This window comes from Somniosus microcephalus, chromosome 5, assembly GCF_052327205.1.
Source record: "Somniosus microcephalus isolate GS21.2 chromosome 5, FLI_Smic_1.0, whole genome shotgun sequence".
In the NCBI taxonomy this organism is placed as follows: Eukaryota; Metazoa; Chordata; class Chondrichthyes; order Squaliformes; family Somniosidae; genus Somniosus; species Somniosus microcephalus.
The window spans coordinates 100436908-100461528 of NC_140991.1; the positions used below are offsets into that span (position 1 = coordinate 100436908).

The 24621-nt window shown below is 41.0% G+C and overlaps 1 protein-coding gene across 5 annotated transcripts in view; it reads left to right on the forward strand.

Moving 5' to 3' along the window:
• ankrd28b (ankyrin repeat domain 28b) overlaps nt 1-23617 on the forward strand; it is a 289025-nt gene extending 265408 nt beyond the window's left edge. For 4 of the 5 annotated variants that reach the window (XM_085988033.1, XM_085988034.1, XM_085988031.1 and 1 more), the window contains 8 exons: nt 29-248; nt 5041-5128; nt 5223-5306; nt 9612-9757; nt 10329-10411; nt 13295-13377; nt 17802-17893; nt 21295-23617. In XM_085988033.1, coding sequence (XP_085844159.1) covers nt 29-248; nt 5041-5128; nt 5223-5306; nt 9612-9757; nt 10329-10411; nt 13295-13377; nt 17802-17893; nt 21295-21581 — 1083 coding nt within the window. In that variant the 3' untranslated portion in view covers nt 21582-23617. The remainder of the gene's footprint in view (nt 1-28; nt 249-5040; nt 5129-5222; nt 5307-9611; nt 9758-10328; nt 10412-13294; nt 13378-17801; nt 17894-21294) is intronic. The other variant, XM_085988035.1, reaches the window with a different exon arrangement.
• Nucleotides 23618-24621: the final 1004 nt, after the last annotated feature.

Consider the following 24621-nt stretch of genomic DNA (forward strand, 5'->3'; position numbering starts at 1 on the left):
AGTTGTTTTAAAAAATTATGTTTTACAGGCAGTAACTGGTCATGAAGAGTGTGTGGAGGCTTTACTTCAACATAGTGCTAACTTCTTAATTCGGGACTGCAAGGGCCGCACATCTCTGCACTTGGCAGCAGCATGCGGACATGTAGGAGTACTTGGAGCACTACTTCAAGCTGCATCCTCAATGGACATTGTTCCTACGGTTTCAGACAATCATGGTTATACACCTCTGCACTGGGCTTGTTATAATGGTAAATAAGTTTAACTTGTATCTGTGGCCTGCAAAAAAGTTGTGTTGGTTTACAGGTTACATTCAAAGCTAACAGCAAGAAATCTTGCTCACTTAACTGCATCACAAATCACTGTTGAATCAGTGAACAGTTCTGAAATGACTGAATTTACAGAAAATATATGCCATGTGGTCTCCATTTGCTGCTTGTCCTTTTGCTGTTCAGAAATTAAATTTTATAGAAGCTGATTGTTCCTCTATATGGTATATACATTGTTAGTTATTTTTGCCTTCATGCTTGGGTGCTTTATTCTCTAATAGTACAGGCACATTGCCTGTGTCTTTGAGGATATGAGATAGATAGATTTTTGGACTCTAGGGAAATCAAGGGATATGGAGATCGGGCGGGAAAGTGGAGTTGAGGTCGATGATCAGCCATGATCTTATTGAATGGCGGAGCAGGCTCAAGGGCTGTGTGGCCTACTCCTGCTCTTACTTCTAATCAATCTGTCATTGCTGCACTTACTCTGGCACCTCGAGAGATACCTTGCTTCTGATTACCACCTCCACTGTTTGCTATGGGATTTTTGAAGAATACCATGAATCGTGTCACACCATAGCACTTCCATGTTGTGTACCATTGAACCATTTAGAAGTTAAAGCCTTTTTTTCTTCAATTCTGCTGTCTGAACTTTTGCATGTCTTCTCATCTACCTCAAATGTAAGTACTCAAAGAACCACCAAAGTTAGCTGTGTTCATCTAGCACTTCTGAATTTTACATATGATTAAAAACATGTCATCTAAATTTTTCCTCTCGTCTTAAGGCATTTTAAAGAACTGTACAAAACTGTGCAGTACTCTGCTGCCAGAAGGATAGAATTTGAATAGTTGACTTACCCGACTACTATCATGGTCACTGTATAGACAAAAAATGCCAGGCATATTATAAACCGGTTCAATGGGACTTTGTCCACAGAGACACAAAAATGTTGTTTGTTAATAAACTGAGTTGTGAACCTGTGTTATCAAGAAACCTTTAATTAGAATGCTACCAAAGCTGTCTTCATTAGTATTTAGCAAGAAACTAAATGCAGCATTGCCCGTTTGAATGAATGTTCTCATTATTTACTCCTCTACTCCCAAGGTCTCGATCACAGGCAAAGCCATCTCCAACCACTTCCTTGTATCCCTCACCACCCACATCCCCCCTTCGAACTCCACTTCTGTGTCTTCTAGAGTAAATGCTTCCCAAGTCACTTACAGCTGCACTTTCCCCTGGTATGACTTCCATCTTTGTTCCCCCATGTCCAAGGGGTGCAGGCTTGAGCGTATCTGGCGCACAACTGGTTTATCAGATCGCCATCACCAGATCTAGTTGGACCACATCAAGTACTATCAGGCCTCATTCTCCACTGTCAAAGACACTCGCTATTCCAGGATCCTGCTGGAGAGCAACGATAACCTCTGACATCTTTTCTCCACCACTATCTGTCTTGTTTGGAAGGACCAGATCATGAAGCCACTAATACAAAAAGAAAATACTGCAGATGCTGGAAATCTGAAATAAAAACAGAAAATGCTGGAGAAACTCAGCAGAGAGAAACAGAGTTAACATTTCAGGTCGATGACCTTTTGTCAGAACTGGAAAAAAGTAGGAAATGGAACAGAATTTTAAGCAAGTGTAGTGGCTGGGAAATGGGGGACGGGATAAAAGAACAAAAGGGAAGGCCTGTGATAGGCTGGAAGGCAGGAGATATTAAGAGACATTGAGAGATATTCAAGGCAAAAGGAGATGGTAATGGGACAGGTTAAGAAACAAAGGATGGCTCTGGATGAAGTGTAAATTGCGCTGGCAGAATGGAAAACAGCTGCCATGTGGGAGAGAACAGAACAATAGTGTGGATAAAACATATATATATATGATGATAGGGGCCGGGGTTATAGTCTGAAATTGTTGAACTCAATGTTGAGTCCAGAAGGCTGTAAAGTGCCTAATCGAAAGATGAGGTGCTGTTCCTCGAGCTTACGCTGAGCTTCCGTGAAGTCACTCATTGTTATAGACATTTTTTGTTATTGCAGACATTTTCCATGTTCCCAACAGAAAGTCAGTTACAGCCAGTCAAGGAGTAAGATGTGAAACTTTTTTTTACTTTGCTGATCAAAATTGATCTGATGTCATATTTGTAGCATCCAGTTATTTTTAAAACTCTTGGGATTTTTTTGTCATTTCTTACAATGTCCGTGATCTGCCTTTACACTATATCTTTATTCCATCATCCTGCAGGAAATACATAAATAGCCTAATTTCACAATTTTCCTCTTTTATTTGGATATTTTATCCAAGAGCATAAAGCTAAAAAGATTTTTGTATGAACCTATCATTACAATGACATGTGCTTGATAGAAACATAGAAGATAGGAGCAGGAGTAGGCCATTTGGCCCTTTGAGCCTGCTCCGCCATTCAATGAGATCATGGCTGATCATCCAAATTCAGTACCCTGTCCCTGCCTTCTCCCCATATCCCTTGATCCCTTTAGCCTTAAGAAATATATCCAACTCTTTTTTGAATATATTTAATGAACTGGCCTCCACCCCCCTCTGTGGCAGAGAATTCCACAGGTTCACCACTCTCTGGGTGAAGAAATTCCTCCTCATTTCAGTCCTAAATGGCTTACCCCTTATCCTTAGACTATGACCCCTGGTTCTGGACTCCCCGGCCATCAGAAACATCCTTCCTGCATCTAGCCTGTCCAGGCCTGACAGAATTTTATAGGTTTCGATGAGATCCCCTCTCAATCTTCTAAACTCCAGTGAGTATAAGCCCAATCGACACAATCTCTCCTCATACGTCATTCCTGCCATCCCAGGTATCAGCCTGGTGAATCTTCGCTGCACTCCTTCCATGGCAAGAACGTCCTCCCTCAGGTAAGGCGACCAAAACGGCGCACAATACTCAAGGTGCGGTCTCACCAAGGCCCTGTACAACTGTAGCAAGACATATTTGTTCCTGTACTCGAACCCTCTTGCTACGAAGGCCTTCTTAACCGCCTGCTGCACATGCATGCTGTGCACAAGAACACCTAGGTCTCTCTGCACTTCCCCTTCTCCCAATCTATTGCCATTCAAATAATAACCTGCCTTCCTGTTTTTGCCACCAAAGTGGATAACCTCACATTTATCCACATTATAGTGCATTTGCCATGTTTCTGCCCAATCACCCAACCTGTCCAAATCGTACTGGAGTTTCACGACATCCTCCTCACAGCTTACCCTCCCACCCAGCTTTGTGTCATCTGCAAATTTGGAGATATTACATCCAATTCCTTCGTCCAGATCATTAATATATATTGTGAACAGCTGGGGTCCTAGGACCGATCCTTGCGGTACCCCACTAGTCACTGCCTGCCACTCGGAAAACGACCCGTTTATTCCAACTCTTTGCTTTCTGTCTGCCAACCAGTTCTCTATCCAAGTCAATACCTTGCCCCCAATCCCATGTGCCTTAATTTTGCACGCTAATCTCTTATGTGGGACCTTATCGAAAGCCTTCTGAAAGTCCAAATACACCGCATCCACTGGTTCTCCCTTATCTATTTTACCAGTTACATCCTCAAAAAATTCCAGTAGATTAGTCAAGCATGATTTACCTTTTGTAAATCCATGTTGACTTTGTCCGATCCTGTCACTGCTTTCCAAGTGCTCTGCTATTACATCTTTTATAATAGACTCTAGCATTTTCCCCACTACCGATGTCAGGCTTACTGGTCTATAATTCCCCGCTTTTTCTCTACCACCTTTTCTGAATAGTGGGGTAACATTAGCTACCCTCCAATCCATGGGTACTGTTCCAGAGTCTATCGAGTTCTGGAAGACGACCAGCAATGCATCTACTATTTCTAGGGCCACTTCCTTAAGTACCCTGGGATGCAGATTATCAGACCCTGGGGATTTATCGGCCTTCAGTCCCATCAATTTTCCTAACACCATTTCCCTACAAATACTGATTTCTTTCAGTTCCACCCTTTCATCAGACCCTATGTTCCTGGCATCTCTGGGAGGTTATTTGTGTCCTCCTTTGTGAAGACAGAACCAAAGTATGCATTTAATTGGACTGCCATTTCTTTGTTCCCCATTATAAATTCCCCTGATTCTGACTGCAAGGGACCTACGCTTGACTTCACCAATCTTTTTCTCTTCACATATCTATAAAAGCTTTTACAGTCAGTTTTTATGTTCCCTGCAAGCTTACTCTCATATTCTATTTTCCCTTTCTTAATTAATCCCTTTGTCCTCCTTTGTTGAATCCTAAACTGCTCCCAATCCTCAGGATTATTGCTTTTTCTGGCCAATTTATATGTCGTCTCCTTGGATCTTATGCTATCCCTAATTTCCCTTGTTAGCCACGGTTGAGTCACCTTTTTTGTTTTATTTTTATGCCAAACTGGGATGAACAAATTCTGTAGCTCATCCATCCATTGAATGTTTGCCATTGCCTATCCACCATCAACCCTTTGAGTGACATTCCCCAATCAATCCTACCCAACTCGCTCCTCATACCATCGTAGTTTCCTTTATTACTTTCAACAGAAATAAAACTGTGAATCAGATCATGTATATAATTATACAGCTGACACAATAGCTCGCATTAGCACAGCCGCTTCAAAATAGAAAAAGTCCCAAGGTGCTGGCAGTCTTTATTACTAAAAAATGTTGTTCATTTCTGGTGTGCTTGCTTGCTTGAGAACGCTACAGTGTTTCTGTACATTACTGAAACAAGTGTAAAAGTATAAAGAGTTTTCTTATCTTCCTCAGGTCATGATACCTGTGTAGAACTTCTGCTGGAACAGGAGGTTTTTCAGAAACTGGAAGGCAACTCTTTTAGTCCATTGCACTGTGCTGTGTAAGTTTTTTTTTTCATAGCCATTATAATCTGAATTATTACTAAGTATGCAAGTAAACATACCTTTTAAATGGCACTTTTTTTTTCCTTTCAGGATAAATGACAATGAAGGTTCAGCAGAAATGTTGATAGATGTTCTAGGTGCTAGCATTGTAAACTCTACAGATGGAAAAGCAAGGTAATGGAATGATAACTGTTTCCTTTTCACTTTTAATCCCCATTATGTCATTGGAAACAGTGAATCCTGTTGTCTATTAAATGTAACCTGGTACACCAACCAATCTCCACTTTGCTTAGTTAGATTCTCAAAGAGATCTCTCACAAAGATCAAGCAGAAAGGAAAACTGAACACAAGAAGTAGACGTGAGGGGATATGAAACGTTAGAAAAAGGGGTTTTGCTGGACCAAATTAGTGACATACTCCAATAAAGTATGTAAAAACTGTCTTTTACTTTGGGAGGAAGAGTGTTGGTCAAGGATTTTAAGGAGAATATGTTAAGTTGAGTCAAGAACTTTTGAGCCCAACCAGATGAGCATAATTTTAACCAACAATTTTGTTCTACATGCATGTGGCATTTAGACAATAGAACAATTCCAATAACTCTGTCTGGAGTGTCAGTGCACTGTTCTACATTTTTTTTCTCAGTAGCTAAGTATTAGTCATTTTAGAATATAAGAACCTAAGAAGGAGGAGTAGACCATTTGGCCCCTCGAGCCTGTTCCACCATTCAATAAGATCATGGTTGATCTACCTCAACTCCACTTTCCTGCACTATCCCCATATCCCTTGATTCCCTTAATATTCAAAAATCTATCGATCTCTGTCTTGAATATACTCAATGACTGAGCCTCCACAGCCCTTTGGGGTAGAGAATTCCAAAGATTCCCCACCCTCTGAGTGAAGAAATTTCTCCTCATCTCAGTCCTAAATGGCCGACCCCTTATTCTGAGAATGTAAACCCTGGTTCTAGACTCCCCAGCCAGGGGAAACATGCTCCCTGCATCTATCCTGTCAAGTCCTATAAGAAGTTTGTATGTATCAATGAAATCACCTCTCATTCTTCTAAACTCTGGCGAATATAGGCCTAGTCTACTCAATCTCTCCTCATAGGACAATGCCCCTCCCCCCATCCCAGGAATCAGTCTCGTGAACCTTCGTTGCACTCCCTCTATGGCAAGTATATCCTTCCTTAGGTAAGGAGATCAAAACTGTATACAATACTCCAGGTGTGGTCTCACCAGGGCCCTATATAATTGCAGTAAGACATCTTTACTCTTATACACAAATCCTCTTGTAATAAAGGCCAACATACCATTTGCTTTCCTAATTGCTTGCTGTACCTGCATGTTAACTTTCAGTAATTCATGTACAAGGACACCCAGGTCCCCCTGAACATCAATATTTCCCAATCTCTCTCCATTTAAAAAATACTCTGCTTGTCTATTTTTCCTACCAAAGTGGATAACTTCACATTTCTCCACATTATATTCCATTTGCCATGTTCTTGCCCACTCACTTAGCCTGTCTATATCCCCTTGAAGCCTCGTTGCATCCTTCTCACAACTTACATTCCCACCTAGCTTTGTATCATCAGCAAACTTGGATATATTGCATTTGGTCCCTTCATCCACATCATTGATAGACAGGAAACTTTCGTTTAACCAGAGGTTAAATGTCCCGAAAACTCTATCTACCGGCAAAATTCAGGAGCCGTTTCCTATAAGTTTTTTTTACTTCTCGTTGCTTTTTTTTCCAGTCAGGCTCTGCAAGGTCTAGCTGAAGCTGTTGCTTAGCTACAGAGACGCTTTTAAGCTACGGCCGACTGTTTTGAAGCTGTTGCTAAGCAACAGGGTTTGTTGATTCACACTGAGCTCAAAAGCTCCGTATGTTTTAACATTAGCGCTGGTTTCTACGGCAGTTTTGATGGTACGGCACCAGCTCGGTCCCATCAGTGCCGGATGCCAGAAAGTTTCCTGTAGATTGTGAATAGCTGAGGCCCAAGCACTGATTCTTGCAGTACCCCACTAGTTACAGCCTGCCAAGTCAAAAATGACCAGTTTATTCCTACTCTGTTTTCTGTCCGTTAATCAAACCTCAATCCATGCTAGTATATTACCCCCAATCCCATGAGCCCTAATTTTGTTTAATAACCTCTTGTGTGGCACCTTATCGAATTCCATCTGAAAATCCAAATTCACCACACCCACTTTATCTATTCTGCTAGTTACAAGCTCAAAAAACACTTAACAGATTCCGCAAACATGATTTCCCTTTCATAAAATCCGTGTTGATTCTGCCCAATCCTATTATTATTTTCTAAGTGCCCTGTTACCACATCCTTAATAATAGATTCTAGCATTTTCCCTACTACTGATGTCAGAGTAACTGGTTTGTAGTTCCCCGTTTTCTCTTTCCCTCCTTTCTTGAATAGTGGGGTTACATTCGCTACCTTCCAATCCGCAGGAACCGTTCCAGAATCAATGGAATTTTGGAAGATGACAACCAATGCATCCACGATCTCTATATAGCCCTCTCTTTCAAAACTCTAGGATGTAGGTCATCAGGTCCTGGGGATTTATCGGCTTTCAGTCCCATTAATTTCTCCAGTACTTTTTTTTTTACTAATACTAATTTCTTTCAGTTCCTCATTCTCGCTGGGCTGTTGGTTCTCCACCATTTCCAGGAGGCTTTTTGCACCTTCTGTGAAGACAGACACAAAGTATTTGTTTAATTTCTCTGCCATTTCCTTATTCCCCATTATAATTTCTCCTGTCTCAGCCTATAAGGGACCCACGTTTACTTTTGCTAATCTTTTCCTTTTTGCATACTTATAGAAGCTTTTACAGTCTGTTTTTATGTCTCTCACTAGTTTACTCTCATTCTATTTTCCCTTTCCTTTATCAATCTCTTGGTCCTCCTTTGCTGAATTCAAAAATCCTCCCAATCCTCAGGCTTACTGCTCTCTTTGGCAACATTATAATTCATAATGTAAGTCATTTGGCAGCACTCGCCTCTGTGTCAAAAGGTTGTAGGCTAAGCTCCACACCAGGACTTGAGCATGTAAAGTTGACACTTCAGTGCAATACTGAGGGAGCACTGCACTTTTGAAGGGTGATGTCTTATCATAGAATAATAGAAACGTACAGCACTGAAGGAGGCCATTTGCCCCATCATGCCTGTGCTGGCTCTTTGAAAGAGCAGTCGTGCTTAGTCCAACACCCTGCTTTTTGTAAGTTCCTCATCTTCAAGTACCTGTTTAACTCCCTTTTAAAATTATTTATAGAATCAGCTTCCGCTACCTTTTCAGGTAGAGCATTCCAGATCCCAATAACTCAATGAAAAAAATTCTCATCTTCCCCTCTAGATTTTTTTTGCCAATTATTTTAATTCTATGATCTGTTTATTGACCCACTCGCTAGAGGGAATAGTTTTTCTCCCTCTACTCTATCAAAACCTCCTCTTTCCCCATATCCCTGCAATTTTTGTTCCTTCAAGTATTTATCCAATTCCCTTTTGAAGGCTACTATTGAATCTGTATTCACAACCCTATTAGGCAGTGCATTCCAAATCCTAACCACTTGTTGCATAAAAAAGTTATTCCTCATGTCACCTCTGGTTCTTTTGCCAATCATCTTAAATCTGTGCCCTCTTGTTATCGACCCTTCAGCCATTGGAGACTGTTTCTCTTTATTTACTCTATCTAAATCCTTCATGATTTTAAACACCTCTATCAAATCACCTCTTAGCCTTCTCTGCTCCAAGGAGAACAACTCCAGCCTATCCACATAACTGTAATCCCTCATCTCTGGAACCATGCTAGTAAATCTCTTCTGTACCCAAATAGTGGTATAACATGAGCAACCCTCCAGTCCTTTGGCACTACTCCTGTATCCAATGAGGATTGTGACCAATGCCTCTGCTATTTCTACCTTTGCTTCTTTCAGCAACCTAGGACCAGGTGACTTACAAACTTTCAGTTCTTGGATAAAACATTACATTTGTCTGCCTGTTCCAATGATTCAAGTGGACTTTAAAGACCCACAGCACTAATTGAAGCACAGCAAAATGTCCGCCATGTGTTTTGGCCAATGTTCCTCCCTCAACTCCACCAAAGACAGATTAACTGGCAATTTATCTCATTGCTGGAATCTTTCTGTGTGCAGCATTTGCTTAGATTTGGTGATTTGAATGTAATTTATTGTATGTGAAGCATTTTGAGACATTTCTGAGGGACTTCATAGAGCTATATAAATTATATCCTTTCCTTGCATTTGTTTGGATTTATAGTTTTCACTAATTTTGTAATATACATGGGGAATCTGGAAGAAATGAGATGTTTTAATCTGTATTCAGGTATTTTGAGTATGGCATAATGCAGTGATTTTAAATGTAACCCAGCAAGTAATCTATCCTTTCCAAAATTGAAGGAAACAGTATAAACATCATTAAACAACTGTAACTTAGCTGTTTTATTTACTACAGAACCCCTCTTCATGCTGCAGCTTTCACGGATCATGTTGAATGTTTACAACTTCTACTCAGCCATAATGCTCAAGTGAATACTGCAGATTCAACTGGGAAAACGCCAATAATGATGGCAGCTGAGAATGGGCAGACTAATGCAGTTGGTAAGGATATTGTTTGTCCTCTTGTCATTTTATCAGGTAAATGGTGCATTCTAGAATCAATACCAGGATCTTTGCTGAACTGTCTCATTACATATAATTTAATTACCTGAAACCTTGCTGAGATTATTCTCTTAGAAAATAAGCAGTTTATTTCAGGATTGTGGTCTTTTTGCATATTTCACTTAGCTTATGATAGACTGCAATTGCAAAATGGATAACTTGTGAATTTGTATTGTTCTTGAACAGCCCTACACACCATTACAGACTTCATTACTGGGTAGAAATTATATTGTTTATAAACTGACCTAACCTGTTAGTTGAAGTTTTTTTTAATTGGAATATGCAGTAAATGTTAACTAAATTGTATGCAGGTCTATAAACTGACTACTGCAGCCAGCAATAGGCACACTGCAGTATTGAACATGTGCTTTTGTCCATATATTAAAAGATTTATCGAGGGTAATATTTCAGCTTAATAAATTAGACTTTCTCATTAGTGGGATGTTCATTTAATGCAGTCTTTGTGCTGAAATTTAAAATGCATATGCATGTATTTGCTGTTTTATTGTAGAGGTATTAGTTAGCAGTGCAAAGGCCGACCTTACCCTGCAAGATATGAACAAGAACACAGCCCTCCATTTGGCTTGTAGCAAGGTAAGTCTCAAACTTCAAAAATCTGAGTTACGCAACGTAACTTTTCAGTTTTACAGTGTTGGTTATTAGCAGTTGTTTCGAATTTCTTTACATGAATTAAACATGCAGTTGTAATTGAAGTGTTCCCCAGCCACCGACTCCACCCCTCTCCCTGGCCACTGTCTGAGGCTGAACCAGACTGTTCGCAACCTTGGTGTCCTATTTGACCCTGAGGTCATAGTCCAGCCTCATAACCAGAATAATTTCATTTTCAAATTAAAGAGCTACCTCTTAGAGAAAATTGTTAAAAGATGTTGCAGTAGTGAGATGAATGAAAGACTTGCATTTATATAGCGCCTTTCACAACTTGAGAACACCCCAGAGTGCTTTACAGCCAATTTGTGCACAGCAGTGTGCCACAAACCACATGTGTTGGTTGCTGGATAAATATTGTCCAGGCTACAGGTGAGAACTCTCCTGCTCCTCTTCAAAATAGTGCCCTGTGATCCTTTATGGCCACCTGAGAGGACAGACGGGGCTTTGGTTTAACTTCTCATTTGAAAGACTGCACCTCCAACAGTGCCGCACCCCTTCAGTACTGCACTGTTTCTGGAGTGGGACTTGACCTTCTGATTCAGAGGCGAGAGCCACTGAGCCACAGTTGACAGCAGGCTAGCAGCCTGTTGCTCAAATAAGAAATTTAATTTTCACCCTCATAGCTAGGATCCAAGCAGAGGAAACATCAGTCCACATACTGGTGGAAGCCAGATTTTAACCATTACTTCAAATCGGGGAAGGTGTTTAAATAGCAGAGATAAACAGAGCTTCTCATTAGTAACATAGATTTTCAAAGGGCTGGTCAAGTTTTAGCATCGATAGTGTGTGTGGTATGGTGTCGGGGTCTCGAATGCAGCTAGACCAGGACCACTCTCCTAACTCAGAGTTCATGTTGCTCTTGTCTATGGCCATTGCCTTTAATGGCAATAACAATTGGGAAACACCCATGTCTGTATGAAAACTAAAGCCTTTGATTCAACAATTAACTCCTGGCTGGGTCCTGCATCATCATTTGAGCAAATCTGTATCTGAACTGTTTGAAACTAAGTGCATGTGTAATCTTACATTTTTACATTTAAAACTACTTATTTTAACATGAAGGATTAATGTGCTGCACACTTGGGTGAATCAAATATTGTTCAAAAAGTGGAAAAGGGAACTTTACATTAACTACACTATTATCTTCCTCATTCCTTGAAATAAGTTTGACTCCTTCATAGCAAACTCTTGTATGGCCTTTGCCTTGATTCTTTTTCAGACCAGTGCTGCTTAGAGTTGACTTGTTACACTTGAGGTCTTGATGCTGCCTCTTCTACTCGTACACCCAATGTCTAGTCCAGAATGAGGTTTTGTACACTGGCAAGTGGGAGATCTTATGACCAAAAATGGCTGTGCAGCTTTCTTAGGCATGTTGGGTGTTTTTTGCTCTCTCTTCCTCCTCCCTCCCCCAGGAATGGCATAACAGCAATACAGGTATTTATTTAAATGTAGAGGTTGAACTTCTTTCAAAGAATGTAGAAGCCTGTACCTATAACAGGTAATCATACATAATTCTAAACTGGCATTTTTACCAGTTGAGATAGTGGTTTCTGGTGGCTATTGAATATTGAAATAATTTTAAGTTCTCTGATGAATTGATCATTCCACTTTTGGGAGGGGACAGTGAACTACAGCGAGGTACCGAACTAAAACTCCTTTAATCTCAGTGACTACAGTTCTGCATTGCATTGGAAGTGATTCGTCATTCTTGTTCCAAACTTGGCAAGTAAAGGAAGATAGCTGGAAATGAATGAGATAGGGAATTGTTGAACTAGTGACTAAAAAAGCTGAATTAAAGAAACACCTAAGGTTTTCAGGGCTGCCAATTACAACAGATTTGCTTGGCTAAGTTGAGTAAATGTAATCATTTTTGAGATGGTCTGTGAGCTGAATTATGTGACGCTATACAGGTAGACTATCCTTTATCCGAACTTCCGAAAACCTCTAAAAACCGAAAGTTTTTTTGTTCAGCGTAAGTCGTGCGCACGACATGACCAGAGTGGCGCACGACTTACACTGAGCAGGGCAGAGGGTCACAGAGTTCCCTCCTGGGTAGGAGATTGCAGGGCGAGCCAGGCAGTGTGAAGGAGGTACCGGGAGAGTGAACCCAACAATACAGCGGCCCGTCCGATAGCTGCAGCGGCCCGTCCGATATTCTTTTCTCCCCTCCGACCCCGACCCCCCGGCCCCCCCCCCCCCCCCCCCCCCCCACCGGATCCCGACCCCCCCCCCCCCCCCCCCCCGACCTGAACCGCGGCCCGTCCGATATTCTTTTCTCTCCCCCGACCTGATTTGCGGGCCAGCTTAGTAGGAGTCAGCCGATATCCGGCTTTCCAGAGAAGCCGGAAGGGGAATGAGACACGGAACAGTCGCAAGAGGTAGCCTGAACTTTTACAATTTATATTAAACACAAATTTCCCAGTCTTATAATAATACCTTCTGAAATCCGAAAACCGAAACTCAGCTGGTCCCAAGGCTTTCGGATAAGGGATAGTGTACCTGTATTATAACTTGAGGAAAATACTGATGATTGCCCAGCTTGAATTGTACCAATTACGTAGCATTGCTAATTGTGGAAGAGCCTGGCCAGGAACACTTGATCTTTCAGGTTTGTATGATGGTGAACTTGCTGCAAATCGAGAGAAATAGACCCTAAAAGCTGCTTATGGTTGCCCAGCGTCTTCACTTAAAAACACCCAAGCATTCCAGCAGAGTCCAAGAGAAGTTTACATATGTCACAATTTCTTTTGTTTTTGCATGTAAGATTTACCATTTAAAAAAAAATCAAAATTTTCTCTTGCATTTTAGGGCCATGAAACTAGTGCCTTGTTAATACTGGAGAAGATTACTGACAGGAGCCTCATAAATTCAACGAATACTTCATTGCAAACGTAAGCGCCTTTAATTTTTTTTAGGAAAACAATCAAATGTTCCATTTCTGTAAAGGCAGACTTCAAGCTAGAAATTCTGTCCCATTTATTTAAAACTTTTTACCCTCATTTAACAAATATTCAAAATCCATTAGCACTCATTTGAAGAAACATAATTCTAGTGTTAAGCCAGTGGTAGAAGTCAGATTGCAGTTGTTTTTGGTGTTTTGGGGAAAGAATAAACTGGTTTGCAGGTTTAGAGAAAAAAACTTGTATATCAGAATTACTGATTATCTAGTGGCTTGGACACAAGAACTCCTTTAGCCGAATGTGTTCATTGCAACAGACATCAACAGAACTGGATAGTGGACAAACCAGTAGTTTATTTTCAGCACTGTATAGACCAAATCTGTTGAGATGGACTATGCACTTAAACCTCTACTTTACAATGGTTGCAAATGTTTCATTTACAAACATTAAGCTCTTTAGTATATATCTGATCTCTGCTGGGCAAACAAATAGCAAAGGTGGATAGAAAAGCTACTAAAAGAGTCATAGTCATAACGGCACAGAAGGAGGCCATTCAGCCCATCGAGTCCGTGTCGGCTCTCTGTAGAGCAATCCAGTCAGTCCCATTCCCCCACTCTATCCCCGTAGCCCTGCAAGTTTATTTCCCTCAAGTGCCTATCCAGTCTCCTCTTGAAAACATTGAGTGTCTCCGCTTCCACCACTTCCATCGGCAGCAAATTCCAAATCATCACCACTCGCTGCGTAAATTCCTCACGCCCCCCTGTATCTCTTGCCCAAAACCTTAAATCTGTGTCCCCTCGTCCTTGTATCATCAATTAGTGGGAACAGCCTTTCCCCGGCTAGCCTATCCAAACCCGTCATAATCTTGTACACTTCTATCAAATCACTCCTCAACCTCCTTTGCTCCAATGAAAACAAATCTAGCTTCTCCAACCTGTCCTTGTAGCTAAGATCCCCCATCCCCGGAACCATTCTGGTAAATCTCCGCTGCACCCTCTCAAGGGCCGTCACATCCTTCCTAAAGTGTGGTGACCAGAATTGGATGCAATACCTCAAGAAAACTCAGTCCTAATTATCACTATAGATTTCTTCAATATTTTGTAAATTCTGTATTTGCCCATTAATGGAATATTGTAACTCTCTGGTTGGCAGGATGCTGAGGAAAAGAGGATAACTGGAGCATCACCACAAGCCTTCCTGGTACTTAAGCCAGGCGACCTTGTTTAACCCAGTTATTATTGCATCTTGCCATTCTTTATCAATCCAAAAAAGTGGATGGTAATGGTGAAGTAACTGTAAATAAAATTTAACTTGTACATTTTTTTACTTAGCTAGTATCTGAATTGTATATCCCTGTATAGCTTGATTGAACATAACCTATTTTTCTTTTAAATTAAGATGTAATGCTTTATAAAACATGCTTTCAAAATGCAGCAGCTTTTGTGTGCTCTGTTTATAGGTCCACTTAAGATATTTATTGCTTGTGGCACCTCTTGTACGTTCCCTCCTTAAAATAGTTGTTGATACTTAAACCTAGTTATTATTCAATCTCCCATGCAGGCTGATGGAAGAATATGATTCTGGAGACTAGAAGGGGAACATGAAGTGTGCTTGTAGGCTATGGGGTGGAGATAGAGGTGGGGAGGGGAGTAAGATGGGATTAGAGGAAGAGAAGGAATGTAATATAGGATTAGAGGCTGGGATGAAATTATTATGAGGCACAGTGGAAGGGGTGGAGGTGACAGAAGCCAGAGCTGTAGTCAATAAGCTGGCGAAGTGAGAAGCACCAGTCACGGAAAGAGGTTTTCTAACTTTATTTTCTGTAAAGTGTCACACACAGTCTGTGTTTGTTCCATACAGTTTTTTTTTAAGTCTTTTGGAAACAAACATAAAATGACTACACGGATTATAAAAAGTGTATGCATTAAATATTTTAATTATATTAAATATAATTATATATAACAATTTATAGACTATATAAAATAAAAGCTATTAAAATTATATTATGGATGAGATGTAAAACCGAGGCCCCACCCCTATCTGCTGTCTTAGGTGGACGTAAGAGATCCCATGGCACTATTCGAAGAGCAGGGGAGTTCTCCAATTGTCCTGGCTAATATTTACCCCTCAACCAACATCACTTTTTTTAAAAAAACAACAGATTATGTGTCATTTATCTCATTATCATTTGTGAGACATTGCTGTGTGCAAATTGGCTGCCGCATTTCCCAACTTTACAACAGTGACTACACTGCAAAAGTACTTCATTGGCTGTGAAATGCTTTGAGACACCATGAGGTCATGAAAGGTGCTACATAAATGCAAGTCTTTTCTTAATAGTAGGGCCCGTTGTAGATGGTGGCTGAGGTGGCTGGAGGATGATCGTGCATGGTGGGGATAAGGTTGGGAGAACACTGCCTGGTGCAGCAGACCAGGATTGGGCTGGGGAGTTCTTTGATTAGCTGAAAATGCCCCCAGGATCAGTTAGACACACAAGTAAAAGCTGCTGGGCTGGGGTTAGGAACTGGCTGAAGCTGGGGACTGGTTGTGTGGAGTCACAGAGTGGAACATTGCAACCTGAAAACAAGCTTGACAGATGGTAGCATCTTTTACATATTCAAAAAAATGAATACTTTTAAACACAAAATAAAAACCTAGAGACTTGCGAGCAGGAGGAACCAGTGGGCCATGAAGAAGGGGAGTGGGGCCGGCTTGTGATGAACGGCAGTGACAGGACAGAGGATGACTTAAAATGCCCGAAGGGCAGCTCCAAGAAACCTTGACAGGTTTTTTTTTTATAAAGGGTGAAATGTAAAATGCAGTTCTTGTCTTGTATATTAGCTTTTCCCAACACTGCTAATGCACTGGAGACTCAAAGTTAAGCTGCCTCACAGTGACATCCCGTGGCCAGAGCCTGCAACTGCATGCAGACTTCGCTACCTTTCTTACCATATACAGTACTCTCTCTTGCATGACAACTGGCACAAGTAATTCTGTGACAGGCAGCCGTGGCACCTTGAACATTGAAAATACTCATCACAGTGTCGCCTACAGGTGCAATGGGTACTTGCAATAGATTTTTCCGTAGGACCAAGATTAGTAGGAGTTTTCAATGAAATGCACTGAATTTAATATACAACCAGTTGATCTCCCATAGTGTTACACACAATAAGTTTGAGAATATGGTGTTTCTCTTTCTGCTGTCTCTTGTTACTGCTTCTCTCTGACACCTCTTCTGCTTCTCTCTCTCGCTCTTCTCTCCTCTCTCCCTATCTCTCTTTACTTCTCTCTCTGCCTTTTTCTTTATTCTTGTGTGGTGTGGTGTGGCAGTAAGCAGCCAATAGCTACAGATGGCAATTGGGGTGGGTTTTCAGGAAAAATATGGCCCTTAGTGGCTTGCTTCCAACCCCCTGCCCCAATCACTCTTGCTTCCCCCACATCTTCTCTTCCACCACTTCTCCTTCCCCTTCACCTTGTCTCTAGCCCATCCTCTTTCTACCAACTCATCTCTTCTATGACCACCTGCTCCTCTTCACCTTCAAACTACCTGCTCAACCCTTATAATCCTCTTCTACTCACTCTCACCCACTTCACCTTTAACACTCCATCCACTTACCCAAGCCACTCGGTCCCCCAAGGTCAGGCAGTAAGAAGTCACAGTCCCCTCACCATTTAACCTGGCTTTTTTTACATTTAGTTTTTTAAAAATTTAATTAGAATGAGGAATGACTCCCTCCCTCAGGAGAATACATTTTATGAAGTTTATAGAATACAAGACAGCGGCTCCTCAGTTTAAAATAAAATAACTAATATAAATTTCACGAGTAAATCTTTTGAAATTTGTCCTAGCAAACAATTTTGGAAAAACAACTGAGCAGAAACTGCTAGAAGCTAAAGTAAGGGTTTTGTGGGCATTTGCTGGGCAGTAGTTGGGCAAATAGCCCAACTCTGTCAGCAAAGTGTTTTGGGGTCACAGGCAGCTGATCTGTCAAAGGCGAACCTTGGTAGATCGCAAGTTCCGGGTTCCCCCCAACGCCTCCAATTTAAAATTCTCATTCTCTTGTTTGAATCCCTTCATGGCCTCGCTCTTCCTTATCTCTGTAACCTCCTGCAGCCCTGGCCTCTTGTGCATTCCCCCCTCCTTTTGCCCTACTATTGGCTGCCGTGCCTTGCACTGTAGAGGCCACACATTGTTGATTTCCCTCCCTAAATTTCTCTGCCTCTCCCTCTCCCTCTCCTCCTTAAGACCTTCCTGAAAACCCACCTCTTTGACCTTCTTCTTGGCTTGGCATCCATGATTACATCTCTGAAGCGCTATGGGACATTTTTCTATATTAAAGGTGCCATATAAATATAAGTTGTTGTACTGATGGCTTTAGATGTTTTTTTAACTTGTATGTTTTCTGTTCCCACAGACCACTGCATGTTGCTGCACGCAATGGACTAACTGTAGTTGTGCAAGAGCTTCTGAGCAAAGGGGCCAGTGTACTTGCTGTAGACGAGAATGGTAAGTTTGTTTTTGTTTTTAATTCATCTAGCAGTAAATATGTAAAATGGTGGTAATACATGGTGTATTGGAAACTAACCACTTCATGTCAATGGTCTGAGGCGCGAGTTGGGAAGGATTGATTGGGGAATGTCACTCAAAGGGTTGATGGTGGATAGGCAATGGCAAACATTCAAAGACCGCATGGATGAACTACAGAATTTGTTCATGCCAGTTTGGCATAAAAATAAAACAAAAAAGGTGACTCAACCGTGGCTAACAAGGGAAATTAGGGATAGCATAAGATCCAAGGAGAGGACATATAAATTGGCCAGAAAAAGCAGTAAACCTGAGGATTGGGAGCAGTTTAGGATTGAACAAAGGAGGACAAAGGGATTAATTAAGAAAGGGAAAATAGAATATGAGAGTAAGCTTTCAGGGAGCATAAAAACTGACTGTAAAAGCTTTTATAGATATGTGAAGAGATAAAGATTGGTGAAATCAAGCGTAGGTCCCTTGCAGTCAGAATCAGGGGAATTTTATAATGGGGAACAAAGAAATGGCAGTCCAATTAAATACATACTTTGGTTCTTCTTCAAAAAGGAGGACACAAATAACCTCCCAGAGATGTCGGGGAACATAGGGTCTGATGAAAGGGAGGAAATTAAATAAATCAGTATTTGTAGGGAAATGGTGTTGGGGAAATTGATGGGATTGAAGGCCGATAAATCCCCAGGGCCTGATAATCTACATCCTAGGGTACTTAAGGAAGTGGCCCTAGAAATAGTAGATGCATTGCTGATCATCTTCCAACATTCAATAGAATCTGGAACAGTACCCATGGATTGGAGGGTAGCTAATGTTACCCCACTATTCAAAAAAGGTGGTAGAGAGAAAACGGGGAATTACAGACTGGTAAGCCTGACATCGGTAGTGGGGAAAATGCTAGAGTCCATTATAAAAGATGTAATAGCAGAGCACTTGGGAAACAGTGACAGGATCGGACAAAGTCAACATGGATTTACAAAAGGTAAATCGTGCTTGACTAATCTACTGGAATTTTTTGAGGATGTAACTAGTAAAATAGATAAGGGAGAACCAGTGGATGTGGTGTATTTGGACTTTCAGAAGGCTTTCGATAAGGTCCCGCATAAGAGATTAGCCTCTAAAGTTAAGGCACATGGGATTGGGGGCAAGGTATTGACTTGGATAGAGAACTGGCTGGCAGACAGAAAGCAAAGAGTTGAAATAAACGGGTCTTTTTCCGAATGGCAGGCAGTGACTAGTGGGGTACCGCAGGGATCGGTCCTTGGACCCCAGCTATTCTCAATATATATTAATGATCTAGACAAGGGAACTAGATGTAATATCTCCAAATTTGCAGACGGCACAAAGCTGAGTGGGCGTGTGTGCTGTGAGGAGGATGCCGAGAAACTACAGGATGATTTGGACAGGTTGGGTGATTGGGCAGAAGCATGGCAGATGCAGTATAACGTGGATAAATGTGAGGTTATCCACTTTGGTGGCAAAAACAGGAAGGCAGATTATTAACTGAATGGCAATAGATTGGGAAAAGGGGAAGTGCAACGAGACCTGGGTGTCCTTGTGCACCAGTCGCTGAAGGTAAACATGCAGGTGCAGCGGGCGGTTAAGAAGGCAACTGGTATGTTGGCCTTTGTAGTGAGAGGGTTTGAGTACAGGAACAAGGATGCCTTGCTGCAGTTGTACAGGACCTTGGTGAGACCACATCTTGAGTATTGTGTGCAGTTTTGGTCGCCTTATCTGAGGAAGGATGTTCTTGCCATGGAAGGAGTTCAGCGAAGATTCACCAGGCTGATACCTGGGATGGCAGGAATGACGTATGAGGAGAGATTGGGACGATTGGGCTTGTACTCGCTGGAGTTTAGAAGGATGAGAGGGGATCTCATTGAAACTTATAAAATTCTGACAGGACTGGACAGACTAGATGCAGGAAGGATGTTCCTGATGGTCGGGGAGTCCAGAACCAGGGGTCACAGTCTAAGGATAAGGGGTAGGCCATTTAGGACAGAAATGAGGAGGAATTTCTTCACCCAGAGAGTGATGAACCTGTTTAATTCTCTACCACAGAAGGCAGTAGAGGCCAATACATTAAATATATTCAAGAAGGTGTTGGATATATTTCTTAAGGCTAAAGGGATCAAGGGGTATGGGGAGAAAGCAGGGACCGGGTACTGAATTTGGATGATCAGCCATGATCGCATTGAATGGCGGAGCAGGCTCGAGGGGCCGAATGGCCTACTCCTATCTTCTATGTTTAATGACTGGTGCTGCAGGAATTTATGGAGTATTAGTAATTGTGTGCTCAGTTGTCTTAAACTTTTTTTAACAAAGATCAGCATTTAAAACTGCATGAGGGGAAACTAAGCTTTATTGTTTTAAATGGTTGTGCAGATTGTATTCATTATTGACTGCTAAGTGCTCTTGGAACTTGTATCTATTAAGTCTCCTTGGTTTAACATTGTTTCTATGAATTTTCTTACTGCTGCATGTACCGTTCCTGTTACCCATTAATGTTAGTCGATGGTCTCTAACGCTTACCCCAGATTAGAGCCATTCTTCAAAACTGACCAACGATTTAATCATTGCCCTGTTCCTTCAGTACTACACTGAAATGTTAGCCTAGATTTATGTGCTCAAGTCTCTGGGGTGGGACTTGAAGCCACAACCTTCTGACTCAGACAAAAGTGCTACCTTTGAGCCAAGGATGACTTTAGTCTGTAGCGTTCTTCCACCAAAGATCTTGTCTGGTCATTGCTGCCCTAGTACTTGTTCAGGAATTTTCTTGAACCTTGGTGGATGACACTGGACCTACAACTGTGTCTATTACTTAAGGCAGCCTAAACTGGCATTACATTTGGCAAAGAGCTTTTAATTGATTATATTGATAGTGCCAGCAACAGAACTGCAATGATATTGAGCTATGGCTCTAAGGGAAAAACCTTGTTCTTGAGGCACATTTCCTAAAGCAGGGCATTAATCAACAAAACTTTCAGGATTTTTGGAAGCAAGGTGCCTGGACTATCTTATCTGCATGTTGCAATGGTTCACCTTACTACTGCAGCTGCCCAGCACTGATGCTGTACGGCTCATCCAAAAACTTAAGTTTATTTTTTTCCATCCTGTCAACTGTGTGCAAATTGTTAGGATGGTCCTTGTCAATGTTGCAGCCTTATTTTTAATATTTTCATCAAAGTTCTATATTGCTGCATTTGTTATATTTACATTTAACTTTAATAAGTTATAATGAAATTTCATATGTACTTTGTATATGCTAACATTTTAAATTAAAATGTTCAGAACTCAATAATTGGATTGAATTACTGTTGGTAAAGGGGTAGAGTGACCTTTTGTAATGTTACTTTTAAAACTTGCTGTTTTAGGTTACACGCCTGCATTGGCCTGTGCTCCAAATAAAGATGTGGCAGACTGCTTAGCCCTCATTCTGGCCACCATGATGCCTGTTTCATCCAGCAGCACTTTACCCGCTCTCAGTTTTAATGCCATTAATCACTACAGTAATCCTTCAAAGACTGTGTCCTTCGACTCTCTACCGATAATGAGAGGTGATCATAGCTCTTTCTGCAGTTTGAACAGTATAGGCAGGGAAGATGGTTACCCTTATGCTGAAGATGACGAACTAAATGATTCTGATTCAGAGACCTACTGAATACACTGACTTGAACTTTCATGATGAAAGCCCTTGCAACATGCCCAAAGGTGGATGGGCTTTTTTAAAACGAGCGCCTTCTAAACTCCCTCAGCCAAGCGGAGCAATTACATTATAGGTTTAAAGTTGAATTTATCAGAAAAGAAGACACAGAAGAATGCAGGTCTATGGAACAAGAAAGCAAGCAGCTCAAAGCTTGTAATCAATGTAGGAAACTACGGGCAAAGTCGATGGATGCCAATGTTATGTTATTTTAATGCTCTTTATTTCCAGTGCCAGGATCCATTTCAACAGTGTACACTGATTAATGGTTTGAATGAGAAGATTTTACAATGCTGGGTGGAATAGCACTACCTAAAATTAATGGGGACGGGCAATCAAATATTCCTGAGTCTTGGGCATTACTGAATCTAATGAAGAAAATGGTGTAAAAAGATTGGTATATATCACATCACTTACTTGCACGATGATTTGCCAAAGGGACCAAACAAAGTGATTTTAAAAAAGATCTTATGTAAAAATGAAACAAAAAGATTGAGAGCTGTAATTGAAGATCTCTCAAGCTGCAACTTTTAAAACTTTGCTTTAGCAGTATTAAAGTGAAACTGTTCAGAGATTTTGATGTACATTTGTTGATCAACTCTAGGTCTTACTAGTTTTGCATGTCTATAGTAAGGGCATTGTGGTAGGGTGGGAGGAGAAAGCTGGAACCTATTTTTGAGCCAACACAAATGCCCTTTTCCTACTTTTCTAGTTTGACTTAAGACCAACGAATATGGTGCAATCAGGGTGATGGATAATTAAATGTATAAATCTACCAAGTTGTTGTGGAGGACTACCCATTCTTTTTGCAGTTTTTCAAACCTTAATTCTACCAGTGTATTTTATGATACAATTGGTATTTTAAAATACAGGTTTGTAGATGCGGAGGCCAACTTTACCACAAGATGTAGGAGTCTCGGACAGGAAGCTTGCTTGGATTTTGCAGTGTAGTGAACTTTAGTTTTTAATTGACATTCACCTTTTAGGTAATAAACTGTTTTACAGTTATTTAAGCCACATTTGTACAACTGTGTATTTGGTTCCAATTTCTCAGTGCCTTCACTGTTGTCTGGTTTATCGTTCTTATGGCTGTACATTCAGGGAGGGAGACCTATGAAATTATTAGTGAGACCTTTTTCCCTGTTGAGCCATTTCTTTTCAGCACCCCGTTTGACAGTCAATATTTTGCAGGCTTTTGGTGATTTCTGCATTGGTTTTGAACTGCTTCTGCAGGGGTTTGAGAAGAACTCATCCAGAATGTCATGACAGGCATATGTTTCCAGTTGAAGCAGGCAATATTTTCATTCTGTTTGCGCTGTTGAAGCACGATAGTACTGCATTTGATTCTCGAAGGTCAGACAGAAAAGGCTGTTCGTAAAGGACATTTACCTGTTAGCTGCCCAAATTGATAGATACCAATTTTTTTTTTTAAAGACGCTACTTGGTACAAATTAGTTTTGTTAAAATAGTGCTCCTGAAATGTATTGTATTTAGTTCATTTCATTCCAAACAGCAGGCCTGGAGAGCACAATTAATGACTGGATTCGATTCAGTTTAATCCTTTTAAATCACTACATTCTTAAAGGTTTATTGTTGCATTTCATTCAGCAGTTCCTTTTTTTGGTTGTATAATGTCAACTACTGTATGACTTTTACCTATTTTGCCACTTTTTTAGTTGGTGTGACTTTTCAGCAGTCTTGGATAAAAGCCCTAAAAAAAAAATTAAAAAAAACTTCCATCAAACCATGGTATTTTAATAACTGGAATCCTGTAAAGTACAAACTGATTTCTTGAAATGTCGAAGTGTGAAACAGGACAAAATCTGTTTTAATGTACTTCTGATTTGTTTTATTTCCTTGAAGAGGTTAAGATTATAGCATGTATATAGAAATTGTGACTGCTTGGTTACCTACCTGCATTCTTTAAATACATTGCTGAGATTATTGTATATTTTATGGATAATAAAACACAAATGTGAGTTGTATGTAATTAAGTATGTTGTATGGTGTGTATTTTATAACAGTATTTTGCAAATGCGCTGGAATTAAATTCTCAATGCTTCGATATGTAAACTGACAACACCCAGCTTTACCCTCCACTGCCACCCTTGACTCAATGTCTCTTGCTACGCTGCCCAACTACCTTTTTGACATCACTGTGGATGAGCCGGAACTTTCTTTAGCTCAACATTGGCAAGACTAGAACTATCCTGTTCTCTTCCCAACAGCAACTCCTCATACATTTAACCCTAATTCTAACCCCTTTGTGGCTGGTTTCTCGGACTTAACCACGCATTGTGCAGTTCCAGTGTCCTTTTTGACCTTAAGCTGGGGTTCAAACCTAAATGCAGTCTATCACCAAGACTGTTTATTTTCACCTCCAGAATATGGCTGCTTACATCCTACCTCCCCCTCCTCCATGTCTTCCTTACCTTCAAGCATAACACCTCTAGCACTTTCCAGATTCAGTCTACACAAAATCCAATTCACCCACAACTCTGCTGCATACATGCTTTCCTTCTCCAATATCTCCAGACCTTGCCTCCATTAGTTTTAACATAGAAACATAGAAGATAGGAGCAGGAGTAGGCCATTCGGCCCTTCGAGCCTGCTCCGCCATTCAATGTGATCATGGCTGATCATCCAAACTCAGTACCCTGTCCCCGCCTTTTCCCCATATCCCTTGATCCCTTCAGCCTCAAGAAACATATCCAACTCTTTCTTGAATATATTTAATGAACTGGCCTCCACCGCCCTCTGGCAGAGAATTCCACAGGTTCACCACTCTCTGGGTGAAGAAATTCCTCCTCATTTCAGTCCTAAATGGTTTACCCCTTATCCTTAGACTATGACCCCTGGTTCTGGACTCCCCAGCCATCAGAAACATCCTTCCTGCATCTAGTCTGTCCAGACCTGACAGAATTTTATAGGTTTCGATGAGATCCCCTCTCAATCTTCTAAACTCCAGTGAATATAAGCCCAATCGACACAATCTCTC